Raw genomic sequence first — 27,824 nt, forward strand, 5'->3', positions numbered from 1 at the left:
TCTAGGCCTGGGACCGTAGGTACGCTTCCGCTTACTGTGAGCAGCCCAGCTGCCCAGCTCTCCCCATAGGCCGCCTTTTAGCTGACCACCTGAGTTGTGTAAAGACTCAAGTTCCCCATGCGACTGAGTGACCTCAGAAGGCAGAGCTCAGAATGCCAGCTATGTGCATTATTGCAAAATAAATTTATTTGGAAGATAAACTTTTATAAAAGGTCAGAGGCAATTTGAGATCCCAGATTCAGCTTGTCTCTTAGAAAGGTTTAACTTCAAGTAGAACAATTTTGTGTCTGCTTTTAATCCTGAACATTCTTGAATCATGAAACAGCCAACTGTTTACACAACACACTCAAAATCTTACTCCAGCAACAGTGGACCCACAGCTTCAGGCTTAGGGGCCAGGGCGCTGCCGGCCTCAGGCTCAGGAGGTCACAGATTAGGCTGCTGTGGCCACTGGCTCTGACAGTACGGACCAGTCCTGGCATCCCGGCCCTTCCCTCTCCTGGCACTTGCCAAAATCATGAGATATAAACCAAGCCTAGTCCACCACCGAGGCAGGGGTATCTGCCCAGGTCCCAGGAGGAAACCAGATGGTCTCCTGCCTGCCAGTGTGCTGATGTGGTACGGTAGGAGTCCCTGGCGGGCTGGCCAACCAAGGAGCCTGAACAGGTGGCCTCACCAGAGCCTTATCTGGCTGCCTGGCAGCCCAGGAGGAGGGGCAAAGGAGGCTCATGGGTGCGGCTGCTCTTGCCCATGTAACAGCAGCTATGTGAGGGTCCTGGCAACAGCCTGCAGGGAGGGGAAGTCGTCATCCCGGGCAGTGTGCAGAGCCTGGTGGCTGCTGACATCACCATTTGCAAGCACCTGCTGGCACGTGGGGCACACACAGCAGTCCAGGCCAACCTGTCGGGTGCTGGCCTGCCATGCGCTCTTCTTGTTCTTCTTGGCCTTGGTGCTGGGCAGCCTGTCTTGGCCTCGGAAGTCTGTGTGTGCAGACAGCAGCTCCTGCTGCTTGGCTGTGTCAGGCAGGAGCACCAGCAGCTCATTGAAGATCTTATGGAAGTTCTCCCCGAGCAGGTCCCGGCAACTCTTGTAATACTGGGCTGCAGAGATCACGCCCTGCCACCCAGAGGCAGAACCAGTCACCCCCAGCCCAGGCCTGGGTGCCAGGTGGCAGGCTGTACCCCCCACCCCCTCTGCTGCCTCCCCCTGCTGGCCTGACCTGTCTAAACTCCCCCGAGTGACTTTTGAACTCGCTGAAGCGGGCTTCATCACTCTGCAGGAAGTCCTTGATGGACTGGATGAGCTGCAGGTTCCTCTCCCTGAAGTTCTCGGGAACCAGGTAGGCCCGAGGTGCTGGTGTCAGCCTGGGTCTGGGGGTCAGTAGATGGGACACTTCAGTCTTTGGGGTGGCCCAAGGTGAGGGAATTCTCCCCTGGCCCCCAGGGGCACAAGACTGGACAGCCCACCACACTTACGCTTTTGTGGTGGTGGTAGTGCTGGGGACACAGGTTGGGTGGGAGCTGGGCAGGCTGGAGAAGCCAGGGGGTGGTTTGCTGACTGGGGGCACCAGACCTGGCGGAGGTGGAAGTGGAGTGGAGAGCACCACAGTGCTGAAGCCTGTGGAGGTGGCACACCAAGACCCAGATAATAACCCTCACTGGCTGGGGACAGCCAGGCCTCATTCCTCACTTCCCACAGGCTGCCCAGCCCACCCGTGTCAGGCTTCCATCCAGACCACAACTCCCCTGAAAAGCAGGCCCAGAGCCTGCCGACGCCCAAAGCCAGCACACATGCTGTGCCCCCATGTGGCAAATCCTGGCCTAAGTTAACTCATCTGCCCTCGTCTTGAGGGCAAAGGACTGCCCGGTTTTACATGGAGCAAAGGGACACAGAGAGGTCACGTGGTGGACCAAGGTCACACTGTCCACAGATGGTGGCCTCTGCATCCAGACTCCCACTATGCTTCCGAGGCAGCTGGAAACCACTGCACAGGCTCACCTCTCCCCACCGCCAGTCCCGTGTCTGCCGGTCCAACATAACCTAGGGCCCAGGGCAGCTCCAGCCTGACTCTACTACCCTGGCCCCTTCCCAGATGTTCAGAAGCAGACCTAAGCCAAGTGCACCTACCTGGGGGAGGGGGCATCCTGGGTGGGCAGGGGCCACTGCCAAGCGCTGGGAAGTCTTCCTGGGGTGTGGGGCAGGGGAGGGGCCCCAGGGGCCGTGAGAGCCCAGGGGGTTCCTTGGGGACACTCCGAAAGGGGCCTGGCCCCTCTGTGTGTCCATTGACGATGACAGTGACTGGCCCCTCGGCTCTGCCCATGGGGGCCTGCTCAGCCCCAGGGGGCCCAACATTTTCAGGCAGGGGTGATGCAGCACCCAGCTTCTCAGAGCCCACCTTCTTCTTCTTGCCGACTTTGGTGAAGGTCTGGGTAGAGGCCAGTGCCAACAGGGAAGAGACAGTGACTGCAGTGGGCACGCTCCGTAGCTCCTGGGCGGTGAGGCCAGTGCGACTATCCTCCTCCTCCTCCTCCTCCATGGGGGGTGGCCCACCCTTCTTGCCGCCTTTAATCCCCTTCCCAGCCTTCCTGGGGAGCTGACTGCCCCCGCTGGCAGCCTGAGCCCCTGGGGTGGGCTGTACCACCTTCTTGCTGCTGGTGCTATTCCAGGCAGAGATGAGGCTGGTGGGAGCTGTGCTGGGCTTGGAGGTGGAGGACACCAGGGCAGGGAAGTCATCCTCTTGGAAGGTGTTCCTGCCCCTGGCAGGAACAGGGTACACCAGTGCCAGCCCCACAGGGCCCGGGCCTGCTGCTGTGGAGCAGGAGGAAGTGGAGGTGCAGAGACTGGGGAAATCTTCATCCTTGAGCTTCGAAGTGGGGGGCAAGAGGGTGCTGAGCCCAGGGAGGGGAGAGGGGTCAGCGGTCTGCCACGCCCTGGACTGCCCCGCACCCACCCTCCAGAGGAGCTCCGAGCTTTCACCCCAGTTCATATATTAGTATACCTCAGAAGTGTGGCCCCTGCAGCTGGGCTGCTTGCTGGGAAGGCCTCCTGGCTTATAGGACCATCTGCAGAGGCTTCCTTGGGGCCTACAAGACACAGTGGGACCCCATGTTGACCAACGTTGAAGGGGCAGAAGCAGGCCCTCTGGGGTAACCAAGGAGCTTCCCAGGAAGCTCCTAGGCCCAGAAAGAGCTGTCTGCAAGCAGGGCCGGCTCACCTGGGCCTTCACCCTGAGCCCGGAGCAGGCGCCGGGGTCCCCGGGGCTCCTCGGGTCCCCACACCCCTGCCTCCTCCTTCTTGAGCCTGCCGCCTTCCTCCCGGTCCTCGCTCCTGTGTGTCTCCTGCTTTTGTTGCATGGCCACCGAGGCCCGGATGGCAGCTGCCACTTCTCGGTCCTCTTCTTCCCTGAAATGGGGAGGCCTTCAGATTGGACAAGGCCCTGGACTACAGCAGTGTGCTGGGAGGAGCTTTGTCCCTAGGAAGCCTGGACACCACGAGGCTGCTAGGAGCTAGGTCTAGTCCACTCTTGCTGGTCCCAAGAGGAAGCTGTGGAGCAGGAGTCCTTGCTCCAGCCTTAGGCTATGGCTACAGGCAGCAATCTATGCTCCGTGCTCTGGAGTAGCTAGCATCAGGGGTCTGCAGATGCCTGGATCCTGCTTGGCACTGGAGGCGGCCTCTGGCCTGAGCGTGTGTTTGCAGCACTGGTGTTTCATGGCACAGCTGCACCAACTTCAAGTGACTCAAGCCCTTCTCACCCACCCCTACCTGCAGGTCCTGGTGCATCTGGCTGAAACTAGAGGAAAGAGAAGGAAAGGTCCTCTCGTTGAGGACACTAGGCAGACCTTACTGCCATGCCCAGGACACCGGGTGCCAGAAGTCCAGAGTCCCTTGATCCCTGTGCCTGTTCCTAGCCCAGCTCTGGGCTGCTGCCACCGTAGCAGTGGTGCCAGGAGAATGTCAGCAGCATGCAAATCTTCCCACCTCTTGTACCTCCAGCTTCCTCGGCGGCTCTGCTGGGATCCACGGCTACCGGTCCGGCCTGCTCGGCCCTGGCGGTTATACCTGTCCACCTCCTCATAGTCCTCGCCACTGACGATCCCTGCGGCCAGCACAGCCTGTCATGAGCCCAGGCCAGACTGGTACTTGTAGAGCAGGGACTTCCCTGCCCCACAGCACGTGAGCCCAAGGGACAGGCCCAGACACCTTTAGGGGTCCACATGAGCCCCAGGCTTCTACGGCCTAAGCACCAGGTCAGAGCAAAAAGTGGGCTTGGAGAGGGGTCTGGGCATGGTAGCCGCACAGCCTCAGGACAGAACCCACACACAGCAGGTGCTCAACAACCCTCCGACCTGGGGAGAGCCCCAGGCCCCCAGAATAGCAGACCCGAGATGCTGCAGAAACTGGCCAGGAAAAAGAGCTCCTGCCATCACAGTGTGCTTAACAGGTGTCCCTCGTCCCCACTGACACACAAAGAGTCTAGTCAGGACCTGAGCCTGAGGCCTCCAGAGCAGGAAAATGGGAACCCTGTCTCGGGAGCACTAGGCTGGAGCCCTTGGGGGCCTGCTCACCTTCGTTCCGACGCGAGTGCCGCGGTGTGTAGCTGAACTGCAGGTCGATCTGGCGGTTCTGGCGGGCCTCAGCACGGCTGCGGCTGTGGCAGGCTGTCTTGTGGGCCTTGAGGTCGATCTCGGTGCGGAAGGCATGGGTGAACTGCTCAGTACTGCAGCGGCCCTCCTCACACAGGAAGTGCTTCTCCCGGAAGTGCTCACGCAGATAAGCGTAGTCGCTGACAGGGTATCGGCAGGAGCCCCGTCAGCCCCACCACCCTAGCCAGTGGCTTCTGCCCATCCTGCTCCGGGTGTCTAGCATCGGGACCACCCCATGCTGCCCCGCACCCACCTGTAGTAGTCCTGGGCCCCGTCCGAGTCACAGAAGTGGCAGAAGTAGTGATCTCGACGCAGATGCTTTAGCAACTCATCATTGTCCAGGTAGCGCTCATCACAGAATTTGCAGAGTGGGTGCCCGCGATGTGACGTGTCATCAGGGTCTCCCTGCATGCGGTGCCGCGCCAGGTCCTTGCGTGAGTACCACTTGCGCTCATATGTGAAGATCTGAAAGGAACAGGGGACTGGGCACAGGGTGCAGGCTCCCATGCCTCCCACCCCTTCCCACAGCCCAACTGGGAAGAGGGACCCTGACGGTGGCAGTCAGCTTCAGGGCTGGCAGACACCAGGAGCCTACCTTGTCATTGGGAGCTCTGCCCTGCCTGGGCTGTGTGCAGCCTGAATGCCCCCCATTCTGCCCAGGGATCTGTGAGGGGAGGAAGCTAAGGGGCTCTAGGGGTCTGGCCTGTCCAGAGTCAGAGGCAGCAACCAGCCTCTCAAAGCTGTTTGGCTAAGCCCCACCACATCACTCCTCTATAGGACCTGGCTACCATCTACCTCTGCCTGGCGTTCCTCCTGGATCCCTGAGAGCCCCAGGTGGGTGCTGTGGGGTGGGGGCACACCTTGAGGTATTTGAGACACAGCTTGCAGCAGAAGAGCTCATGCTGCTTCCTCATATGCTGCTCCAGGTCCCCGAAGAGGCTGAAAGGTGGCAGCTCCGGGCACCTTGGGCACTCATGCTGCAGCAGCTGCCTGGGAGATACCGAGAGCCGCCCGCCCCCGCAGACACTCAGTGTCGCCATCTGGAGCAAGCACTGGCACCTCCTTGTGGCCCTGCACTCCATACCCCTGTAGATGCCCTGGGAGCGGGAGCCAGGACAGGTACTCCCACCTGTGCCCTCCATGGCACTGACCTTTGAGTCAGATGGTGCTGGGCCTGGGATCAGGAGCTGCTCCCTGCCAGGGCCCAAGTCAAGCAAGGCCACAAGATGGGATTGGGTCTACGATCCAGGGCACTAACCCCTGCTTCAGGTAGACATAAGCCCACACCGGGGGGGCTGGGGTCAAAAGCCCAGGTTCCAGCCAAACCAGGGGTCACCCCTCCCCTGAAAGACTAGGACCACCCCATGACAACTGTACCCCTTCATGAGATTTTTCCGCCATGATTTGCAGGAGCTCTTGTGAACCTCAAGAGGCTCCAGAAAGTAGGCAGTAGGTGCTATGCCAGGAGCACTTTCCCTGAATTACCCCCCGCCCCCATCTCTATCAACCTCAGGAGGGGTGCTGAAAGCACCCCCAGGTACAGGACAGGAAACAGAGGGCAGGAAGCCAGCCACCTAGCCCTGATGTCCATGCTGCACCAAATGCCCCTACCCTCCTGGGGCTTTTGAGGAGCACAGGAGGTGATGGGGATGTGCCCATCCCTGCCACAAAGTGCCCCACAGATGCAGGCTGGGCAAAGACCCTAGGAGCCCAAACTGATGCTTCCTCCCTCACCTGTACAAGGCAAACACTCTCCCGTCAGCAAAGTAGATATCGTACTTCTTCTCATGCTGCAGCTGGTGGATGGCAATTGTGGCGAAAGCGGGAAGTTTCTTCCCGAAGACCACCTGGAACCGAAAGTGCGAGGGCCTGGTGAGCAAGGCAGTGGAAAGCCACTGGAGGACACAATCAGGAGAAGAAAGGGCACTCAGAGCTCCTCCTGGGAGGCCAGTGGCAGGCCCCAGCAGACAGCACCCTCTTCTCTGGGCCACTGGAGGCCCCTCTCCATGAACTTGAAGTTGCTGGGACAGAGATGCAACACCTAGCCTCGCCACCAGAGGGTGGCTGGTTCACCACTCATTCACAGCCAAGCATACACCTGGACAAAGGCTGCTCCAGGGACAGTGATCCCCAGGCACAGTGACAGGGACAGAAGGTCTAGGCAAAACAGGGTTTAATCACACGGGGGTTGAGTACAGGACAGTTTTCATGGTGAGGGACAGAGTCCAAGAGCAGCTAAGGAAACAACAAATGCTGCCAGGCCAGGATGCATAAGGACACCGTGTGTCAGGGCCTGGCTACCCTGTGTCCACCCACGATGTTTCCATGATGCCACAGGAGAAGGGCTCCTCCACAGAGCTCAGTCATGTCCCTGATGGTTCTTGGCCAGCTTCCTGCCTGTTAACTGGGTTGTCTGTAAGTGCCAAAGGGACAAGCTGGTGTGCATGTGACAGGGCTGGATGCAGGAACCTCCAGAGCTCAGCAGCTTCTCAGGGGTCTCCGACACTCCTGGGTGAAGCCTGCTGGGCCTGCCTGCCCTTCCACAGACCCCTGTACTGGATGATAACCAGGCCCCGGTCCAAGTGCCCAGGCCTCCCCTCAGAGCCCACAAGGGCACTGTTCTCTCCAGGACTCCCTCATCCTTGAGCCCCCCTTTGTCTCTGGCCCCCCACTCCTCTCCCTTGGAACAAGACACCAGCCTGCCTTCTCTCCACACCCCTTCCTGCTCTGCCACTGTCCCCTGAGCCTAGAGCTGGTTGCTTGCCTCAGCTCAGAGTCCTCACCAACACATGGCGGGTGGAGGGTTTTTCACATTGAGAAAGGTTATGACAAAGTCATCCCTTTATGTTTAGGCTCAGCCAGGGAGGACGTCTGGGACCAGAATGGCCATGAGCCTAGGAAAGCACAGGACAGGCTAGGGAGAGCGGGTGGTCAAACTGTCCCCCAGCAGCAGGGTAGTTAAAACTGGTTCCCTGAGTAAGGAGCCAGGGACCTCAGCCTCCTCTTCCTAGCACCCGCTGAGAGAGATGGGGAGGCTGACACCCAAGCCTGCCCCCTACTCTGCCCCCTCAGGAGCCCAAGGGAGGCATCATGGTCCAACCACACCCATTCTGGGGAGGCGGGGGTTGAGCAGGGCCCAAACAGGCCTTTCTTCCCCTGGTCCTCGTGTGGCAAGGCCAGGCACTGCCCTCTGCCACACACCAACCTCGAGTGGGAGCCTCATCCCAGCTGAGCTCCCGTGTCCTCAGAGGGGAGTTTCAGCTCCGCCATCAAAGGGTTACCCTCCACACCCCTCCCCAGCTTATCCTCAGGCCTAAGCCTCAAGATGGCCTCTTCTCATAGGACCTGCCCAAGCCCAGCCCTGCCTTCTGACTCTAACCCAAAGCCCAATTCCTCCTGCATCCTGCCCGGGGAAGGGAGCCTGTAGTCCCAGCGCCACAAGGCTGGGAGCTACCCGCTGGGAGAGGCACCTTAGCTAGGGTGAGGCAACACAGGCTGCAGATCTAGGAGTTTCAGCACCTGCCTGCAAGGTGGCCACACTCGCGGCGCACGAGAGAACCCTTTCAGCTGCCAAGGAGCATCCAAGCACAGCAGAGGATCGGCAGACTTTTGTCCCTAGAGAAAGCCTGTGCCGGGATGTCCTGTCGTATCACCTCCCTGCTCCAGTGCCCTCTTTTCAGAGGTAAGCTCCCATCTACTGTGGGTGGTGTCTCCTTGGGCTGCAGGTACCCTTGCCATGGACAGAGGTGGGGTGCAGGTCTCCAGACCAATCACCAGGCAGCTTGGTGGGCGCTTGTCCCTCCTGAGAGGTCTGGTGGGGCAGCCCAGGCTGGGCACACCTGAGCCTGACCGGGAAGAGGGGGACATTAGGTTGGCCCAGAAAGGGACTAGAACCATAGGAAAAGGCTTGGGAGAGGAAGGCAACCATGCAGGCACAGGACTGGCGTTTTCTGAGAATGAGGGTGAGCGGGTTTGGAGCCAGGGGTGTGGAGTGGGGTTACGCTAACTGCCCCTCCCAGACAGGACTGGGCTTCCCTCAGGCCTGCACCAGAGACCAAGCCCAGCAATGAGCAAACGAGGGGACAGCAGTGCAGCTTGGTATGGCTAAGTGTCCTTGTCCCCAGCAGAGGGTGAGGGGAGTGGTGAAACGGAGTGGAGTGAAGAGGACAAGGGCATGGTAGCCTGGCCAGGGACGGGCAGGAACGTACCAGAGACCCAACCAGACACACCCATCCTGGTGATCACCTGATGGAAAAGGGTCACGTGTCCAGGGACAGAGGCTAGGTCAGGCCTAGACACTTGAGGATGGGCCATCTCAGGCAGCCTGTGAGTAAACCATGCAATAAACGACCAAGGGGGAACGCGCACCCCTGGGTACGCCCAGGATGGCCAGGATAGTCCTTGAGGAGAGAAAGGGGGAGATGGGAGTGAGAGAGCTCCCCTCAGAGCACTCCACGGGGAGGAGCCTGCGGCCTTACCACTCTCCACTGCCCGCATGCAGTGGGCACTCACTAAGGCTGAGCGCCTGAGAGGACAGTGGTGCCAGGAGTGACCACTGGCAAGAGTGAGCCAGATGGTGAGGGGTGGGCAGTGAGGATGGCCTCAGGGCAGGGGAGGGAATGTAGTATGGGCCCCTGGGGATCACCCCACCTATAGTACAGGCACCAGAAGAACCCAGATGATAATCTTAGAGGAGGAGATCCAGGACCAAAGTGGTAAGGGGGAGGCAGCAACAATAGAAAAGCATGACCTGAGTCACCAGGTCCTACCTCAGAACCTGCCTTCAGCTTTCTCTCCCACTTCCTGCCTGTGAAATGGGGGCTGGGACTGTATTAGGTGGTCTGCAGAGCCCCTCCTAGCTCAGACACATCACATTTTGTACAGCAGCCCCATCAAGCCTCGCTGACATCACTGAGGATCAGAGCAAGGTGGAGAACAAGACGAGAATCACATTTCAGAAGAAGTTGCCTGTGGAAAAGATGCGACAGGGAAGAAAAAACAGGAACTGGGGGATCTGACATCAATCTCAACCTTCTAGCACTCAGCTGGGACTCAGCCTCCACCCTGCGCACCTGCCAGCAATCTAGACTGATCTGGCTCCTTGCCTGACCAGCAGCTGCAGAGCTTTGCTGCATCTGCTCTTCCCAATGCCTGCCCCCATAGGCTGGTACAGGGAAGCACTTGGTCAAGGTGCAGGAATTCACCAGCAAATACAGCTGGCCTGTTCCACACAGCATCTTGGCACACTTTTCTCCCCGTTTTTTTCAAGGACTTAGCTCCATAAGGGAGGGCAGAGGAGAGGCAGGTTCCGGGGCTGGGGTCACTGTGGGATTCCCGAGTGGGGATGGGACACAGAAGTTCAGAGGACAGTATACAACTCAACAAAAGAACAGGAAGGGTAGAGTGGAGCTGCAAGTTCAAGAGTGGGAGTGAAGCAGGATTAATGGAGAAGAGCATCAACTCCCCAAACTTCCCAGACACCCTCTTGCTGCCTAGCAATTTGGAGCAGGCCAGAGAAGATGAGGGTCAGCCAGTGTCACCTGATGCCAAACCATACTCCAGCTGAACCCTGCTGACAGCTCATGTCAACATTCTCTTGCCACAAAAGTCCTTGAAGGGTACAGGACCCACAAGGTGACAGAGGCCAGATGCTGGCTACAGTAGGCATAGGCACTGGCACACTTCTGAGTGAAACCAGCAGCGCCCAGGACGAGGGCCTCCTTGGCACCCTCCTTCCTGGACGGAAGCTACAGGTATGCCGGGAAACCTGGCCGTCCAAGAGTTACATCAGGCTGTGCAAGAATGGCTGGCAAGGAGGCAGGCTCTGGCAAAACCGGGAGGTGCCCTCTGAGTAAGTCCAAGCTTTCCCTGACTGTTCCCGCACCCCAGATCTCCCCCAGGGCCGCATCCATCTCTGTCCACCCCATCACAGACTGACAGCACCCCCAAGTGTCTTTTCTGAGGGGGCACAAGTAGGTGCCCACAGAGTGCTCGTGGGTTACAGAATCCACTTGGCTCCTTTCAGACATGTCTACTTTAAAAAAGAAAAAGGAAGAAACTTATTCCTCAACAACATCTTCTAGGAAGAGAAAAGTCAGATCCCCTGGCAGATGTCACCAGCCTGAGCTTTCCATGAACAAACCGGGGAAATTTCACAATGCTGGAAGCAAACAGATCTCAAAGCGCAGCAAATCAAGGGAGCCCTGGCTAGGTGCTCCCAGCCAGCAGCTGGCACCGCAGGGAGGGAGGCAGCAAAGCTCACTGGTGCCCTCTGACCCCTCCAGGGCTTCCAAGTCTGGGCAGAGTCAGACTCTCCCCCTTCACTAGGGAGCTGAGTGAGCGCCCCAGCTGGAACTGGCAAGAATGGCCCTTTCATCCCCACCCACCAAGTGCCCAGAGGAGACCTCGATGGTTCTGCCTTCCCCTCCTGCGGGCAGGTCTGAGTGCTATCACCACTCGATAGATGAAAAAATGACAGTCTCAGTAACGAGAGGTGGAGGGTGGGGTGGGGCAGGAACACAGCTGGGCTGGCAACGCCCAGTTTGACCCTGTGGTCCCAAAACAGATTGCCCTCGAGGTGCCCACTTGCACTGTCTCCTCCACCAGAATGGAGACTCCTGAGGGATAAACACCAAAAGACAAGCAGGTCGAGGAGTTCTTGCTTTGATCATACTCATTTCTATGACCTGACAGGAATTCCCGGGGCGCAGAAGTAAAGTCCCCGGTGTCCCACAAGAACCACTCCCTCTTCGGTCCATCTCGTTCACCTCCTGCCTACCGGTCCCAGACGCCCCACAGTAGGCCTCACGGTCAGGACACTGCCCCGGATGGCCCTCCAGGCCTCTTTTCTGGAAGCCGGCGCCATCGAGTCTGAGGGCGGACGTCAGGAAGGCAGAGTCCCCTTCCGGTGCCGGGTGCCCGCCGCCCAGGGCCGCACCGCCTGGGCGCGCCCCCGTGACTACCCGGAAAGCGCGGCCTGGCCGCCGCCACGCACCTGGCGCAGCTCCTCGCGGCACACGGCACAATATCTCTGTTCGCACAGCACCCGCATCTTGGTGGAGCAGCGGTAGCACACCGGATGGTCGCAGCGGCCCAGAGCTGTGGTCTCCAGGTCCCCGCAGCACAGCACGCAGCTCCCGCCGCCCCTCTCGGGCGCCGCAGTCACCGCCTCCAGGGCCGCGCGCCGACTATCGGCGTCTGCAGCGGCCGCCATGGTAAGGGTTCCAGCCCCCTCCCGGCCGGCCTGGCGTGGCCAGTCTCTTAGCGGGCCCGCCCCTTCCGGGGCGACGTCACCGCCCCGCCCAGCAACGGCCCCGCCGGACGGAAGTGTACGCGAGACTTTCGCCCCAGAGAGGAGCGGGTTAGAGTAGCTCTTCTGGCATCGGGCGCTCTAGCCTTTGCTAACATTGCGGAGGTCTGCGGCTCGTCTCTCCGGAGACCCTGTTCTTGGGATTCCCTCTTTCCCTGCGGCTCCATCCAGGAGTACCATTCAGTAGGGTTGCCTGTGCCAAAACTTGTGAGATACCTCAACCTAGACAGGCATTGAGAGGGCCTGTATGAGGCGCACGCACATCCTATGTCGGGAAAGCCCTACAGGAAGCTCTATGCTCGGGTCAGCCCTCCTCTTAACATCCTGTGCCCCTTTACAAAGTACTTTCTCCATCTGTCTTCCTGACGGATCGTACTTGTGGCTCACCGAGTCTCTGGGTTCTGAGTTGCAGTCCTTTCTTTTTCCTGAATAAATCCTTTTTGGTGATAAATACGTAGTCGACTTTTTTTGCCCACGAATTTTGGGGTCTCGCTCGGAATCCAGAAAAGAAACCCGATAGCTCCGGACTGGGGGGCAAACAGGTGATGGCGCCCACAGAGCTGTCTTCAGCTCACTGTCTCCCCCGCAACTCAGGAGCTGGAAAGGGTGTCTTCTCTTGGAACTGAGCCTCCGATTCTTGTTCTGAAGTTCGCCGAGATTCACTCGGGAACTGTTTTGAGTTTTTTGTTTTGTTAAAGGGCCTTGTGTGTTCGTGAGCTAGTTTGGCATCCTGGTCAGACTCTCTAGGGGGATCAGGCTGCCCAGAGCGGCTGCACTGTTACTCAGCCCCTGGCTTGTCTCTTCCTAGAGCAGGCTGTCTCCACTAAACAACTGGCTTTTAGTCTTTGTGGAAACACTGTGATCAGGCTGTTCTGAAGTGATATTGGCTGGCATTTAACCTGCAAGTTGCTTGAGCTGTTTTAGACTGTTTTGAGCCCTTGCTCTTGAGAAAAAACTCTGAAAATGGGATCTCAATTTAGATCTAAATATTTTCGGAACATCCCTCCTAAACGCCCTTCGCCTAAAATTATGTTTAAAAGCCGCAGTCAGTCTTTGTGTGCATTTTTAAAAAGCGATTCTATTTATTTATTTTTTAGAGAGAGGGGAAGGGAGAGAAAGAGGGAGACAAACGTCAATGTGTGGTTGCCCCTCCTGCGCCCCCTACTGGGGGACCTGGCCTACAACCCAGGCACGTGACCAGTCTGGCACTCAAATCCACTGAGCCACACCAGCCAGGGCTTTATATGCATATTTAACTAAATAGACTTGTCTAACCAAAAGTCATTTAGAGTACCAATGGCCGTTGTGGGAACCTTTGAGATTCCCAAACTTTTCTTAAAACCGAATTGGACAATCCTAGAGCTAAAATTGGCAAGGATAAATGCAGTGCCTATTTTGAGTGGTAGCTTGCGACTTCAAACATCACAAGAATCTGAAGTTGCCTCACTGCGCAAAAAAATTTTAGAACAGGGGTGTCCAACCCACAGACCACGGGCCGCATACGGCCTCAGATGGCTATGAAGGCGGCCCCACCCAAAATTGTAAATTTACTTAAAGCATTATGAGATTTTTTTGAGATTACTTGTCACAATGTCACATAAAATAAACTTACGTACGCTCCTGCTCTTTGTGCACATGCGTGGCTTCAGTTTTATGGCAGTGTGCGGCTTGCAGTGTGTTATCTTACAAGCTCAGACAGAAATGACACCATCAGATGTTACATGTGCTCGTGACTTAGCGAGGCAGCGATTATTAGTAATATCTCAACCTACCATTGCAATGTTAGGCATTTAATGTTATTTAGAAGTCAGGTAAGGATTCTTATTTGATTATTAAAGGTACTTCCACACCTTGGCGGCGCCTCACCCATTACCTGCAACGCTTTACAATCGGCCCTGCTCCTCTCCCTGCATTGGGAGCCGAGAGGTCTGTGGAATGGACCAAACCTTGCTTTCTATTTTCCTGTCAATTAATTTTCATAGTAAAAGTAAATAAAGTCCCTTATCTATTATTATTTTTTTAATCCCAGGAGGCTTCTACAACATTCCATTGTCAAAATGAAAAATCACAGACGAAGGAAGATTGTTCAATGAAAAGCGGACAGATGACTACGTCTTGTTGAGGTAAATAGTAAGGCACTCTGCTTAATTTGTAGGGAATTTGTGCAAGTTTTCGAAGACTATAATTTGAAAAGGCATTATATGCAAAAGCATGCTGCCAAATTCAGTGTGTAGGAAGGATTGTGTCGTAAGGACAAAATCACAGAACTGAAAAAGTCTTCTCAACAAAAATTTTTTCAAAACTTACAACTCGGGCAGATTCTATTATAAAAACTAGTTATGTAGTAGCATATTTATTTTTCTTTTTACTTTTTAAAAAAGATTTTATTTACTTATTTTTAGAGAGAGGGGAAGAGAGGGAGAGAAACATTGATGTGTGAGAGATACATCAACCAGTTGCCTCTCGCACTCCCCCTACTGGGGACCCGGCCCAAAACCCAGGCATGTGCCCTGACTGGGAATGGAACCAGCAACCTTTTGGTTTGCAGGCTGGTGTTCAGTCCACTGAGCCACCCCAGCCAGGGCTGTGGTAGCATATTTAATAGCAAAGAAATCAAGACCATTTACTGATGGTGAGTTTATTAAGCAATGTATAGAAAATGTGGCAGATATAATTTGCCCTGAAAAAAAAGTGGGGGGGGGGGATATTTCTCAAATCAGTTTGTTTCACCAGACTATAGCCAAGAGAATTGAAGAAATTTGAAAATTTATCAAAAAAAGTTTGGAGAGTAAAGCTGCTCATTATAAATGTTATGCTTGGGCGATGGGTGATAGCACTGATGCTACAGATGCGGCTCAACTTGCCATTTTTTTTGGAGGGATTGATGACAAATATAATGCAACTGAAGAAATGGCTTTTTTAATGCCATTGAAAGACACAACTAAATCAAGAGGTTTATATGAAGCGGTAAAAATTATGTTAAAGAGATTTTCTTTGTCCATTGTTAACATATCTGATACAGTTACTGATGGTGCCCGGTGATGGTAGGTAAAAGAGAGGGGCTTGTAAAAGTTATAGAAGACGATGCAACTGCTGCCCAAAACTCACGTTGGATGAAGTATCATTGCATAGTACACCAAGAAAATGTATGCACAAACATCCCCAGCTGGTGTGGCTCAGTGGATTGAGTCCTGGCCTGCAAACCAAGAGGTCCTGGGTTTGATACCCAGTCAGGGCAAATGCCTGAGGTGTGGGCCAGGTCCCCAGCTGGGGGTGTATGAGAGGCAACTGGTTGATGTATCTCTCCCACATCAATGTTCCTCTCCCTCTCTTTCTCCCTCCCTCCCCCCCTCTTCTTTTTAAGAAGAGATAATTTATGCACAAACGCCTTAAAAATGGAAAATGCCATGCAAATAAGTCATCATCAAGACTCGAATTTCATAAGAACCAAGGGATTGAATCATCACCATTTCCAGGAATTCCATAAAAGTACTGATGCCGACTCTGGTGAGATCATTTACTTTTTGAAAGTAAGATGGCTAAGTCAAGGCCAAACGTTGAAAGATTTTATTATTTGTGACATGTCATCAAGTCATTTGTGGTATCAAAAAAAAATTTTCTGCCAGAATTTGACGATGAAAACTGGCTTACAGATTTAGCATTTTTAGTGGATTTAACCGCTCATTTGAATGAGTTAAACACGCGTCTTCACTTGTTCACTTGGGGATGTGAGAGGCAACTGGTCCCTTGCACATCGATGTTTCTCTCCCTCCCTTCCCCTCTCTCTAAAAGTAAATAAATAAACTCTTAAAAAATGCTAAATCTATATAGATATATATATATAAGTACATTTTCTATGTTAGGGATCACAAACTTGGGACCTGCTCAACAATTTTAAAAGATTATCGAGAGGGCCGCTGCATAATTAGGGTTATTATGTGGGGACTTTTTTGCTTATCTGTGGGAGCAGATATCATGAAAATTATGCACGGACCTTTTTTTTGCTCATCAGTTTTCGCTACTGTTTGTGTATTTAATGTATGGCCCAAGACGACTCTTCCTCCAGTGTGACCCAGAGACGCCAAAAGGCTGGACACCTGTTTTAACTCTTATGTGTTTGTTCATGGGCTGAACAGAGACCTTTCCCTTTTAGTTGAAAGGACCAGGATGCAGTGGGCAACCGGTTCTGCTTAGGTTTGGTCAGTTTAGCAAATAAGCTTGCTTGCATCGTAGATGAGTCACTCAGCAGTAAGACTGCTAAGGATTTTGATTTTCAGCTTTGGCTAATGAAGGCCCCTGTATAAAAACAAAAGCCTCCTAGCTTCTGCTGTTGTTGCAAAGAGCCGGGACATTGCAAAAGGATTGTTGCAGAGTTTGACGCTTTGGCCTTCCCAAAGCTGTCCTAATCACCAATGACAGGGCTCTGAGAACTACAGGTGTTCTTCCCAATCCTCCCGCTTAATCAGCTTGGAGAAACTTTAGATTGGCCATGAATCTGTTCTGAGCTCAACCCACTGCTATAAAGTAGCCCTACTTCAGAGTAATAACACAGTTCTAATTGTGGGATCTTAAACCTCAATAGGTTTCTGAACCTATTCCTTTTTGTTTAGGCCCTTTAAGAGATACACACTCTTTTCTCCTTTGTGTTTCTGTCTCTATTCATTTATTAAGCTGAGACTAATGAGGGAAATATCCTGCCAGAATTTCTTTCTACCAAAAGGAAAATTGACTCTAGAATTTGATAGTAGCTATCAAAATGGTCAGTCAGGTGAACTAAATGACCCTTCAACATATTTTCTTTGTTCCATTCCAACCATACTATACCTGACTGTAAGAACCCCGATCATTTGTCGCTATTAGACTAGCTGCCATCCTCTTTATGGGTAAAATTTTCCATTGGTGTGGGCAGAATCCACACCAGTTAACATTCCACTAGATTACTCAAACACCCCTCCCACGATTAATACCCCATAAGTAGTGAAGCCCTTCAAGGCGTAAAGCCCGTAATAGAAGAGCGCAAGACTTGGGACCTCATTGTCCCTGGAACTAGTTCCCAACATGTTATCCCTCAACACCCTATTTCTAATTCCCTGTATAATACTAATACCCATCCCACTGGAAGTAAATTCTTTTTTTATTTTTTTAAGATTCTATTTATTTATTTTTAGAGACAGGGAAGGGAGAAAGAGAGAGAAACATCAATGTGTGGTTGCCTCTTGTGCCCCCCCTACTGGGGGCCCAACCTGACTTGCAACCCAGGCATGTGCCCTGATGGGAATCAAACTGGTGAACCTTTGGTTCGCAGGCCGGTGCTCAATCCGCTGAGCCACACCAGCCAGGGCTATTTATTTTTTTTGAGAGAGGGGAAAGGAGGGAGAAAGAAAGGGAGAGAAACATGATGTGTAAGAGAAACAGTGATTGGTTGCCTCTTTCACCCCCAACTGGGGGCCTGGCCCTTAACCCAGGCATATGTCCTCACTGGGAATCGAACCGGCAACCTTTTGGTCTGCAGTTGGGCATTCAATCCACTGAGCCACACCAGTCAGGGTAGCACACAGATTTCATAAAGCTTCTCTTCTCATGGATGTAAATGTTTTAGTCATGACCTGTATGTTTTCTCACTAAACTGAAGCTTTCCCTTCTAGACAAGCTACTACCTCTTCTGCAGCGAAAGTTCTGGTGGAGGGAATTTCCAGAGGCCATCTATTTTGGAAGTGCTGGGTCAAACTGGGCGTTGCCAGCCCAGCTGTGTTCCTGCCCCACCCCACCCTTCGCCTCTTGTTACTGAGACTGTCATTTTTCACCTATCAAGTGGAGATAGCACTCAGACCTGCCCGCAGGAGGGGGAGGCAGAACCATCGAGGTCTCCTCTGGGCGCTTGGTGGGTGGGGATGAAAGGGCCATTCTTGCCAGTTCCAGCTGGGGCGCTCACTCAGCTCCCTAGTGAAGGGGGAGAGTCTGACTCTGCCCAGACTTGGAAGCCCTGGAGGGGTCAGAGGGCACCAGTGAGCTTTGCTGCCTCCCTCCCTGCAGTGCCAGCTGCTGGCTGGGAGCACCTAGCCGGGGCTCCCTTGATTTGCTGCGCTTTGAGATCTGTTTGCTTCCAGCATTGTGAAATTTCCCCGGTTTGTTCATGGAAAGCTCAGGCTGGTGACATCTGCCAGGGGATCTGACTTTTCTCTTCCTAGAAGACGTTGTTGAGGAACAGGTTTCTTCCTTTTTCTTTTTTAAAGTAGACATGTCTGAAAGGAGCCAAGTGGATTCTGTAACCCACGAGCACTCTGTGGGCACCTACTTGTGCCCCCTCAGAAAAGACACTTGGGGGTGCTGTCTGTGATGGGGTGGACAGAGATGGATGTGGCCCTGGGGGAGATCTGGGGTGCGGGAACAGTCAGGGAAAGCTTGGACTTACTCAGAGGGCACCTCCCGGTTTTGCCAGAGCCTGCCTCCTTGCCAGCCATTCTTGCACAGCCTGATGTAGCTCTTGGACGGCCAGGTTTCCCGGCATACCTGTAGCTTCCGTCCAGGAAGGAGGCGCCACAGAGCCTGGAAGGCTTACCTCCCCAGGGGGAGTGGTTAGGGCAATTAGTCAGCTTGAAGATTGGCAGCCCTGGCTGGTTGGCTCAGTGTATTGAACGTCCGCCTGCAAACCGAAAGCTCTCCAGTTTGATTCCCAGTCAGGGCACGTGCCTGGCTGAGGGGACAGGTCCCCAGTGGGGATGTGTGAGAAGCAACCAGTCAACCAGTGCACCTCTTGTACACTGATGTTTCTTTCTTTCTCTTTCTCCCTCCCTCTATTAAATAAATAAAATCTTAAAAAAATAATAAATATTAGCAAAATGGATCCGGTCCCTTGGCTCAACCCCTCTCTTGGGACTCAAACCCTTTTGCACCAAAGTGGGTAACATGGGCGCCGGGCCCTGCCACGGTGGGGAGAGCCACAGGCACTGGAACTGGGGCCAGGCCCACCACCACCACCACCAGGAGTGATCAGCCCTGGAGTGTGTGTTGGACTTAATGAGGCGTCTGCCTCCCCAGCAAATCGAGGAAAACCTCAGCGGCCTGATGGACCTGGCCCCCAGGCAATGTGAAGATCTGTCTTCTGTTGACCAGCCATTGAGAATCGCCAGAGACAAAGGGGTGGGAAAGCATTACCTTTTGTGTGACTACAACACAGATGGGGACTCCTACAGGTTACCATGGAGTAACACGCATGACCCACTCTTGGAAGATGGGGTCATGCCTTCTGCTCAGCTGAGAAAGCTGGAGATGGAAGCCAACAATGGCTTGGACCAGGAACAAGACCTGTATTCGGAGGGCGGCGTCTCCCCGTCTATCTCTGGGATCTGGGTCATGGTGTTGCTGGAGTGGTCCCCATAAAGAAGGCCGGAGATGGATAGGAGAAGGTCAAAGGCTGCCGGGACTCCATCACGTGGTGGGAATGCAGCAGCAGTCCCACGGTCGCACCGTCCATCACAAGCTGACCTCCGCGGTGATGCCGTGGCTGCAAACCAACAAATCGGCACCGTGAACCTCAGGGGCAGCCTTGCCAAACTCATGGAGAAAGTGAAATTGAGCAACTGCTCCCCACACGCAGCCAGTATTCGCAGCTGGTCGAGCACGTGGAAACAGAATCAGGTATGCTGAATAAGATCTACTTTGAAAAAACAAAGGACATCATCAACGGGCTGAGGTCTGTGCAGACTTTTGCAGACAAATCAAAACAAGAAGCCCTTAAGGACGACTTGGTAGAGGCATTACAAAGAAAGCAACAAGGTTAAACTCTGCTTCGCACTAGCCGAACATGCCATGCACTTTTAGATTCCCTGTTTAGGAAACTCATTTTCTGCCCCCTTCCCTTGTCCCTTCCTTCCCCGACAGGTCACACAACAACCTGTGTCACCAACCTGCACAGTGCAACCTGCACACCTGGTGAGTAACACTGCCAAACACCCATCTCCCACTCCAAGGCCCGCTTTCCACCACATTTTGCTCTCAGACTTGATGTTTCCTTAGAGACCAAGTGTGTGTGTTGTTTGCCCCAGCCCCCTTCCCTCCCCCCAGCATTTATAGACATAAAATATACTGTCTGCTTCCTCTTCCTTCCCACCTTCTTGTTACAGGATGGAAGAAAAACTGGAAATCTGATTCCACATGTGTCTGGGAGTTGCTTGGGGGTGAAGATGGAGGGGCAGAGGGCAGCTCTGGGAGAAAGGAGAGGTGGCCCTCAGCGTTGTCCTGCACAGGCCGGCCCCAGTCCCACAGCGACCACACTGTAGGGGTTGCAGGGTGGGCCTGCTGGCTGTTCTCTTCTGGTGAGGGGCTTTTCTGTCAATGTTTATGGGATGCAAAGGGAGTTGCTTTGTTTTATAAAGCTTTAAAAAATGTACATCTTACTCTTGAGCTTCCATACTTTAAAAAAAGGGAAAAAATAACACAAAAGAAAAAGAAACTGGGACATAGTTTAAAATTGTAAAAGGAGGCCCTGGCTGGTGTGGCTCAGTGGATTGAGCACAGGCCTGCAAATGAAAGGGTCACCAGTTCAATTCCCAGTCAGGGCACATGCCCGGGTTGTGGGCCAGGTCTCTGGTGGGGGATGCTGGAGAGGCAACATCAATGATGTTTCTCTCCCTCATTCTCCCTCCTTTCTCCTCTCTCTAAAAATAAATAAATAAAGTCTTTAAAAAAAAATTGTAAAAGGAGGGTAAAATGGTCAGGGAGTGGGAAAGGAGATGTTTCTAGGTACCTTGATAATGGTGTTCCCACAGACTGTGTGGTTCCAAAGCCTGTTGCTAAATGTGACTCAGATGAGATTGAGAGAACATAGAAATGTAATGGTTGGTAGACTATGAAAGATGGAATATTTAAGCAGGCTCTATGTAGAGAATTTGTGTGTTTTTTACCTAATATTTTATGCAAATGGATATTATGTCCTACTGGGGAACACTCCCCCAAGCTAGTATTGTAAATCAGGATGTGTTGATGAAGTCCTGTTAGGAGCTACGGTTAGAAATGTGAGGGTTGATGGAATTCAGGTAAGAGTTAACAGGAGAATTGGTGTGTCTGAGCAGGCATGGCGTGAATTGTGTCTCTTACCTGACTGGACATTGCACCTCACTGGAGAATATTTCCCTCCCTAGTCTTGTAAGACAGGCATGTAAAACTGCCCTAGAGCCACCTTAATCGGACAGGCTGAATGGGAACCCGCACGACTGCCCCGCCCGTGCAGGGTGGAACAGAAGCTGGGTTGCTGGTAGGGGCAGTTCTCTGTGTGGATAGTCTGTGTAGAGAGTGGACTGGGCACATGGCAGTGTCCTGTAGCACCAGCTCGTGACAAGAGAATTTGGACGAGAGAATTTCCATTTCTGGGCATTTACTACCTTGTTATCAGACATAAATCGAAGCTACTATGACTGAAGGACATAAAAGGATCCTGAAACCTGAAGTACCCGCAGTGTCTTGGCTGATGTCAGAGAGATGCTCTAATGGGTATTGCGGGGCCCAGAAGAGTTTGATAATGAAATGGAAATGATTTATACAAGACCATGCTGCTGGGGGCAGCAAGGAGATACAAGCAGGAAGCCTCTTTTCCCCTAGGGCTGACTTACACACTGAGGAACCGCTGGATTCTGTTGTCTCTTGGACAGTGACCTATAAAAAGCTCTTCACTGACCTGCAAAAGAGCTGCTTGGCGGTTCCAAGGTGAACGGACAACATCCTGCTTGGAAGCCTGCCACTCTGATCAGAGAAGGTAAAGACAGATGAGCCCGATGAGCGGAACTGCATGCTGCTCTTCCGGGAATGGTAGAAGAATTGAACAGTAGTAAAAGCCCCTTTGTTTGGGTTTTCATTCAATCACAGGCAATGGCCAATGGACTGGCCATCTGGTCAGGCATGAGGGCAATGGGAACCTGGCATATTAGAGGAATTCCCATGCAGTTATGGTGTTGTTCCGGAAATCTCTGTGGGAATTTGAGGAGTGCACTAAAGTAGGACATGTTGATGCCCATCCGAAGGTCCCCCTTCCAGGTTCAGAAGGTGACTGGAACCACCAAGCAGGCCTTTTGGTGTACTCACTTGTGGGGGCTCAGCCCATGACGTCAGTCGATGTGGGGAGCTGCAGCAGTGCAGAGATGGTTTGAATCTAGACGTAATCCTCTTGCAGCCGGAAAGGCACAAAAATGCCCACAGGAACTGTTCTGTCTCCCGATGAGACTGCAGATGGCTCTGGAAAAGATCCCCCCCGGGAAGTGGATTACGTTGGACCGATGCCAGTAGCCACTTGGCACTATCGACAGGTCCTAATAGGAACAGACGTGCAAGTTTACGCTGCGTTTTGCATACCCAGTGACAAGTACAAACACTCAAAATACTATTAAGAATTGGGATGGAAAATACTGTATCAGTTTGTACCACCAGCTTACATTTCTTCACACCAAGGAACACACTTCACAGCTGATGATGTCCCACAATGGACAGAGATGTCCCGCTTAGCACGAATTTGGTAGAAAATGGAAAAGAGCAATTAAAACACTGGATGTCTAAAACAGCAGGAAGTAAAGACATAAAGGGCTGACTTACACGCCTTCTTGAGTGTGTGCTCACACTCAATCTGAGAGGGGCTTAGAGTTCTGGGGAAGGGGTGGGGGGGAGGACGCTGTTGTGACTTGAGCTCTTCCCCACATTAGCGCAACATCTTTTCTTACCTGACACAGTTGTCCCAGTATCTGCGCTGCAACTGCAGGTGCCCGGAGCAGAGAGGAGCTTAAGCGAGAAACTAACTGTATGCTGTTAAGCCTTTGTGTTAGAATTCCTAAGGGATGAGAGGACAGGTTGTGCCCTCACGCCATCAGGTCGAGTTGGGGCTGACAGTGGATGCTGGTGTGCTGTCTAGTGGCCCTGATAGCCCGTAAGTTCTGCCCTTGGAACTTCACCCTGTCTGAGTGAAAGTGGCCGGAGGGGAGGCACTTGCTAAACTGGTGTTGCTGCCTGCAATCGACCAGCACAGCGGCGGAACCTAGCATCCCTTCCAAGCGTGGGAAAGTCAGGGTAAGAAAAACAACAAATGGAGAGAAGCAGCAATAGTAGAGGGCGAGGGATGAATAACGGGGTTATGCAGCAAGGCAAATCCAACGTTTTTTAAAAAATTAATACCTGAAGAGAGGCTCAGCAAGAAATGACAATTAGTCTGAGAGGATGAAGCCTTGTGTTTGCTGAGACCATCCACGCTGTTGGAACCTGACAGGTTTGAATGGCAGCCTGCAAACCTGAATGACATCACCCTGGGAGACACTTGCCTATGATAAGATGATGGACTGGATAGTTACTCAGGACTGAATGAGATTCAAGTAATGGGCCAGTATCTTCTGACTTAAATGGTTTGCTGTGAGTGATCCTAGTTCAAAGACCAGAGAGTAGACTGCGATATTGTGATTTATTATATGATATTTGGTCTTCATAGTTCCTGGTATCACAGCTCCCTAAACCCTTGGATTTCCTAAGTGTATCTTGTTAGGTTAGTGAAGTGACTTTTGGAAGCACTTAAGAAGGAAGGCTGGTTGCCAGTGGAGCCACACCTCGCGGGAGAGGGGCTGGATGTTGAATCAATCACTAATTCCCAATGATGATCATGACTCCATAAGAACCTAGAAGGGCAGTCTTGGCTGGTGTGGCTCCTTTGGAGCTTCATCCTGTAAACAAAGGCTGCAGGTTCGATTCCCTGGTTGGGATACATACTGGGGGAAACCAATCAATGTTCGTTTTCTCTCTCTCTCTCTCTCTCTCTCTCTCTAAATGTAATGAAAAAAAAGTCCTAGGGTGGGGATTGGAAAGAAAAAAAAAACCCAGAAGGGCAGCACGCCTGTCCTTTTGGAGAGCTTCCACATCGGCAAGATGTGGAAACTTGGGGAGAGTGGATAGAGGCTCCCTGCCTTTTCCCGGTGTCTTTCCTCATGTATCTCTTCTATCTGGCAGTTCCTGGGTCATATTATTTTATAATAAACCTGTAATCTAGTAAAATTTTTTTAATTATTGATTTTAGAGAGATAGAGACATCAATTTGTTGTTCCACTTACTTACACGTTCATTGGTTGATTCTTGTACATGCGCTCACTGGGATCGAAGCTGCGCCCTTGGTGTATGGGGATGACGCTCTCATCAACCGAACTACCCAGCCAGGGAGACGTGTTTCTCTCAGTTCTGTGAGCCTTTTTAGCAAATGAACCAAATGCAAGGAGTGGGTGATGGTAATCTGATTTATAGCCACCGGTCAGAAGCACCTGGGCTGTGACTAACCTCTGAAGTGCTGGGGAGTGGGGTCGGTCTTGTAAGACTGAGCCCTTAACCTGTGGAATCTTCAGGTAGTGTCAGAATTGAATTCTTGGATACCCTGCTGGCATTTGAGAATTGCTTACTGGTGGAGGACCAGGAACCCCAATTCAAATATATTGCAGTTTTCATTAGTATTTGTGTATTTAATATGTGGCCCAAGACAATTCCCCTTCTTCCACTGTGGCCCAGAGATTCCAAAAGGTTGGACACCCCTGACTCTAGCTAAAGGGTATCTCTTTGCTCCTGTCCCCCCATCCCTGGGACCTGGCAGTTAATTACTCTCCTTGGAGGGGAGGAGGGCACCCTCAGGGGAGCATCAAGATGAGTTCTAGCTAAAGGCCTACTCAGCGAGGGTGCTCCAGTAACCCACGTCCCTGATGCAGCAGCCTAGGCTCCTCTTCTCCCTGCATCCTTCACCCTGCCCTTGGGAGCCCAGCCGGTACCGCAGGAGTGAGCAGGGGTAAGGCCACGGATCAGTTGTAGTTGGACCAACTCCTGCCCTATAGCTTCCTGCGCTCAGGCTCCCGGCTGGCCTCATTCCACCGCGTCCAGATCCAGCTGAGCCAGCTCCTGGCCCACCCTACCTGGTGGGCAACTGTGAACACCCTGGCGAGGGGCACAGGAATGCAGAGCCCTGGGCTGGGGGACCCTGCGAGCCAGCCACTGTCGAATTGCTGCTGCGGCTGCTGCTGCTGTTGCCCGCTGGTGCCTGATATAAGCACCTGGTGAATCCTGGCTACCACACGGTGGGCCACGGGGCTCACCCTGCATGTGGTGCAGCGCGACACTTCCAGCCCCTTGCTAGGCCTGTGTGTGCACACCCAGGGGCCATCTGCCAGAGACACCCTGTACTCCAGGTTGCTGCCAGCCAAGCTCTCCTGCCTCCCTCAGGGGCTCAGGAACCATCGGAGACACCACACGTGCCTCCTCCTCCCTCCAGACCCATATTGACGCTCAGCCCCTGCCCTTGGCGCCCCCAGGCCTGACTCAGACACAGTAGCTTTGGCCTCCTGGGCATGCAGCTCAGCCCAGACTGTGCCTTTTGGCCAATACAACTTGCCTGATTCCTGCACATCACATGTGACCCTTTTCCTCTGTGATATGTACTTTAACATCAAGTTTTGTGGCGCAAACAGCCGCCCCCTCGTCCCACAAATGTCAGGAGCCATCTAGCTGTCCAACACCGCCCCTCCCTGGCACCTTCATCTGCATGTCCAAGAGGGGCAGAAGGGGAGAAAGGCAGAGGTGGAAACACTGCCTGGACCTGGGTTCCCTTCTCCTTTTTCTGCCAATGCTGGCCCTCCTGTTTTGGGGGTGGGGGGCATTAGACTAGGTCCCGGGGTCCCCCAGGAAGGGAGGATTCTCCCCCAGAGGAGGAGTAAGTCAGAGCCTGGTCGGAGCCTTTCATCCCCCAAGGTGCAGAGGAAAGCAGGAGCTCACTCCTCAGCAACTGAGCCAGAGTCTCCACTTCAGCTTCCTGAGAGCCCCGCAGGGTGCCCCCTCACTATGCCTCCTGGCCAGATTGGGAAGATTGTCTTCCCCAATGGGGTGGGACCTCAAGACCTGGCAGCCCACGCAACATTTCCCTCATCTCCCAGGGATCTCCTAGGAACCCCTCCCTCCCCTCAGCTTATGGAGAGGAAGTGGGAACCCCTGCCCCTTCTTCTCAGCCATGCTCTCCCTCTAGGTAGGTAGAGCCCTTCCAGCAGTCTCCTTGCCTCCTCAGGGACCCTCCACCTCTTACCCCCCTCTGTACTTCCAGCTATTGGCTCCAGCCCCCTCCACCCCCCATGTAATGTGCTGTACCCTCTACCTGGGCCCCCTTCCAGCTCCTCTCTTACAAGTATCTGGGCCCCTCCACCCTCCTGCTTCCTCTTCAACTCTTTTCAGTATGGACTCGGACTCCTACAACTGTCCTGGACCCTCAAGCACCTGGGCACTGTGATCTGAGGCTGTCTGCCCCTGGAGTCCTTCCTCAGCCACATGCCCAGGTCTCCCCTTGGACACCCAGCAAGGACTGGGGGAGGGGGGGTCCCATGTCTGTCTTGTTTTGGAATGTCCACGTGGAACCAGCCTCTACACTGCCCCCATGGCCTCTGGAAGTGCTTGTTTCTCCTCACTGGCAATTCCTTCTCATCTCCTGGATGCACCCTCCACATGTGGTCCCCTAATGTGGGTGCTCATTTTTACTCCACTCTCTCAGTTATTACCCTGAATTTATTTACCCTGATTCCACCCAGGTTGGGGTTTGTTTTGCCCCAGGATCTGCACTGGCAGAAGGGGTGGACCCAGACCCCTTAGGTCCTTTTTCTACCCCCCTGAGCCCACTCCTGCCCTTGCTCCTCAAACTTTACTTTTCAAACCATAGGTTTTCTGACCTTGTCACACCCAGCACGCACTAAAATGGCTCCCCGCCGTTGGTGGGAAGAAATCCCCTCTCTGGGTCTGGCCGCAGGGCTGGACCTGTCTCTCACTCTCATTGCTTCCATCCCTCCCCATACAGCCTGCAAATACTCTGGGCAGGTTCCCGCACTGTGGTCCACCCTGAAAGACTCCAGGGCTCCAGGTGGGATTAAGCGTCCCTCCTTGGGGCTGCCCCAAACCCTGGGCTTGCCAAGTACAGAAATCCCTGTCTCTATGGGTCTCAGAGATGTCTCCCCAGTCCTCGCCAGCGTTTGGCACCAAGTGGTCAGCAAACATTCGGTCACAAGTGCTGGAACTTTTGGTGAAAGGCCGATTTCATGTTGCCTGAGGTACCCCAGTCCAGGAGGTTGTTGGTGCTATGTCCAAGTTGAGGAAGCATAGCTGATTAGGGGCTAGGCTTCTTCGCCTCCCACTGTCGTAGCATCCCTTTGTATCGCAAGCAGCCCTAGGGGGCTGACCTCCAGTCCTCACTCTGTAGGGCTAGACCAGTAGGAGCCGGAGGGGTGGGGCCTGGGGCAGCCCTTCGGGCAATGCAATCCCACCCAGAGCCAGCAGGTAGCAGTGCGGGACTGCGGCTCCGGACTACAGCCCTGCTCCACGCCTCCAGCAATGGGTGGGACTGGGGTGTGTCGAGGGCGGGGCCAGAGTGAGGCGGGCGGGGCACGCCCGCTCAGATGCCCTCCGGGGGTTTCCCGCGCCTTCTCCCACTTTGGTACTCAAGGTTCTCCTGTTCTCTCTGTCTCTGTCTCTGACTGTCTCTCTCCTCTCTCTCTTCTGGGTGTCGTTCTGGTCCCTTCTGGTCACCGTGGTCCCGCCTGCTCCAATTTCGGGCTCAGAAGAGAGGCTTGGTGTGGTCTGAGGGAGGAGCCGTAAGCTTGAGGTCCTGGTTATCCCGTGGGGCCATTAAAGCCCATTAGGGAGGGAGGCAGCGCCGGCCGAGGAAGCTCTGGGCCATTACCCGGATGCTGGACAAATGGCTGGGTACAAACCCATCCCCTGAGACCAGGCCTGGGCCCACTGCTACACCCTAAGTCTCCGCCCAGGCCCAGGCTCCGCCCGTCGCAGGGGTATTGCTGCAGGGAGCTGGGCTCAGAGCTCAGAAAGTCCCCTCCTTACCC

General features: G+C 53.7%; 1 protein-coding gene and 1 pseudogene across 10 annotated transcripts; one reads left to right on the plus strand and one right to left on the minus strand.

Moving 5' to 3' along the window:
- Positions 1-139: 139 nt before the first annotated feature.
- ZNF598 (zinc finger protein 598, E3 ubiquitin ligase) lies at positions 140-18,387 on the minus strand. Of its 10 annotated transcripts, none has more exons than XM_024553201.4 (12): positions 11,638-11,928; positions 6,378-6,490; positions 5,504-5,633; positions 4,897-5,108; positions 4,566-4,783; positions 3,988-4,096; positions 3,215-3,402; positions 2,999-3,083; positions 2,128-2,888; positions 1,476-1,617; positions 1,220-1,370; positions 140-1,116 (listed from the first exon to the last, which is right to left on the minus strand). In XM_024553201.4, the coding sequence occupies exons 1-12, from the start codon at positions 11,854-11,856 to the stop codon at positions 763-765; spliced, it is 2,682 nt and encodes an 893-aa protein (XP_024408969.1). In that variant the 5' UTR covers positions 11,857-11,928; the 3' UTR covers positions 140-762. The 10 variants fall into 10 exon arrangements, with proteins under 10 accessions (XP_024408969.1, XP_024408970.1, XP_024408968.1 ...); XM_024553202.4 differs by having other exon boundaries at positions 1,476-1,572; positions 3,979-4,096; positions 11,638-11,926; XM_024553200.4 differs by having other exon boundaries at positions 3,979-4,096; positions 11,638-11,926.
- Positions 18,304-23,737, plus strand: LOC123479014 (F-actin-capping protein subunit beta-like; annotated as a pseudogene).
- Positions 23,738-27,824: the final 4,087 nt, after the last annotated feature.

Source organism: Desmodus rotundus, chromosome 1 (assembly GCF_022682495.2).
Source record: "Desmodus rotundus isolate HL8 chromosome 1, HLdesRot8A.1, whole genome shotgun sequence".
Classification (NCBI taxonomy): Eukaryota; Metazoa; Chordata; class Mammalia; order Chiroptera; family Phyllostomidae; genus Desmodus; species Desmodus rotundus.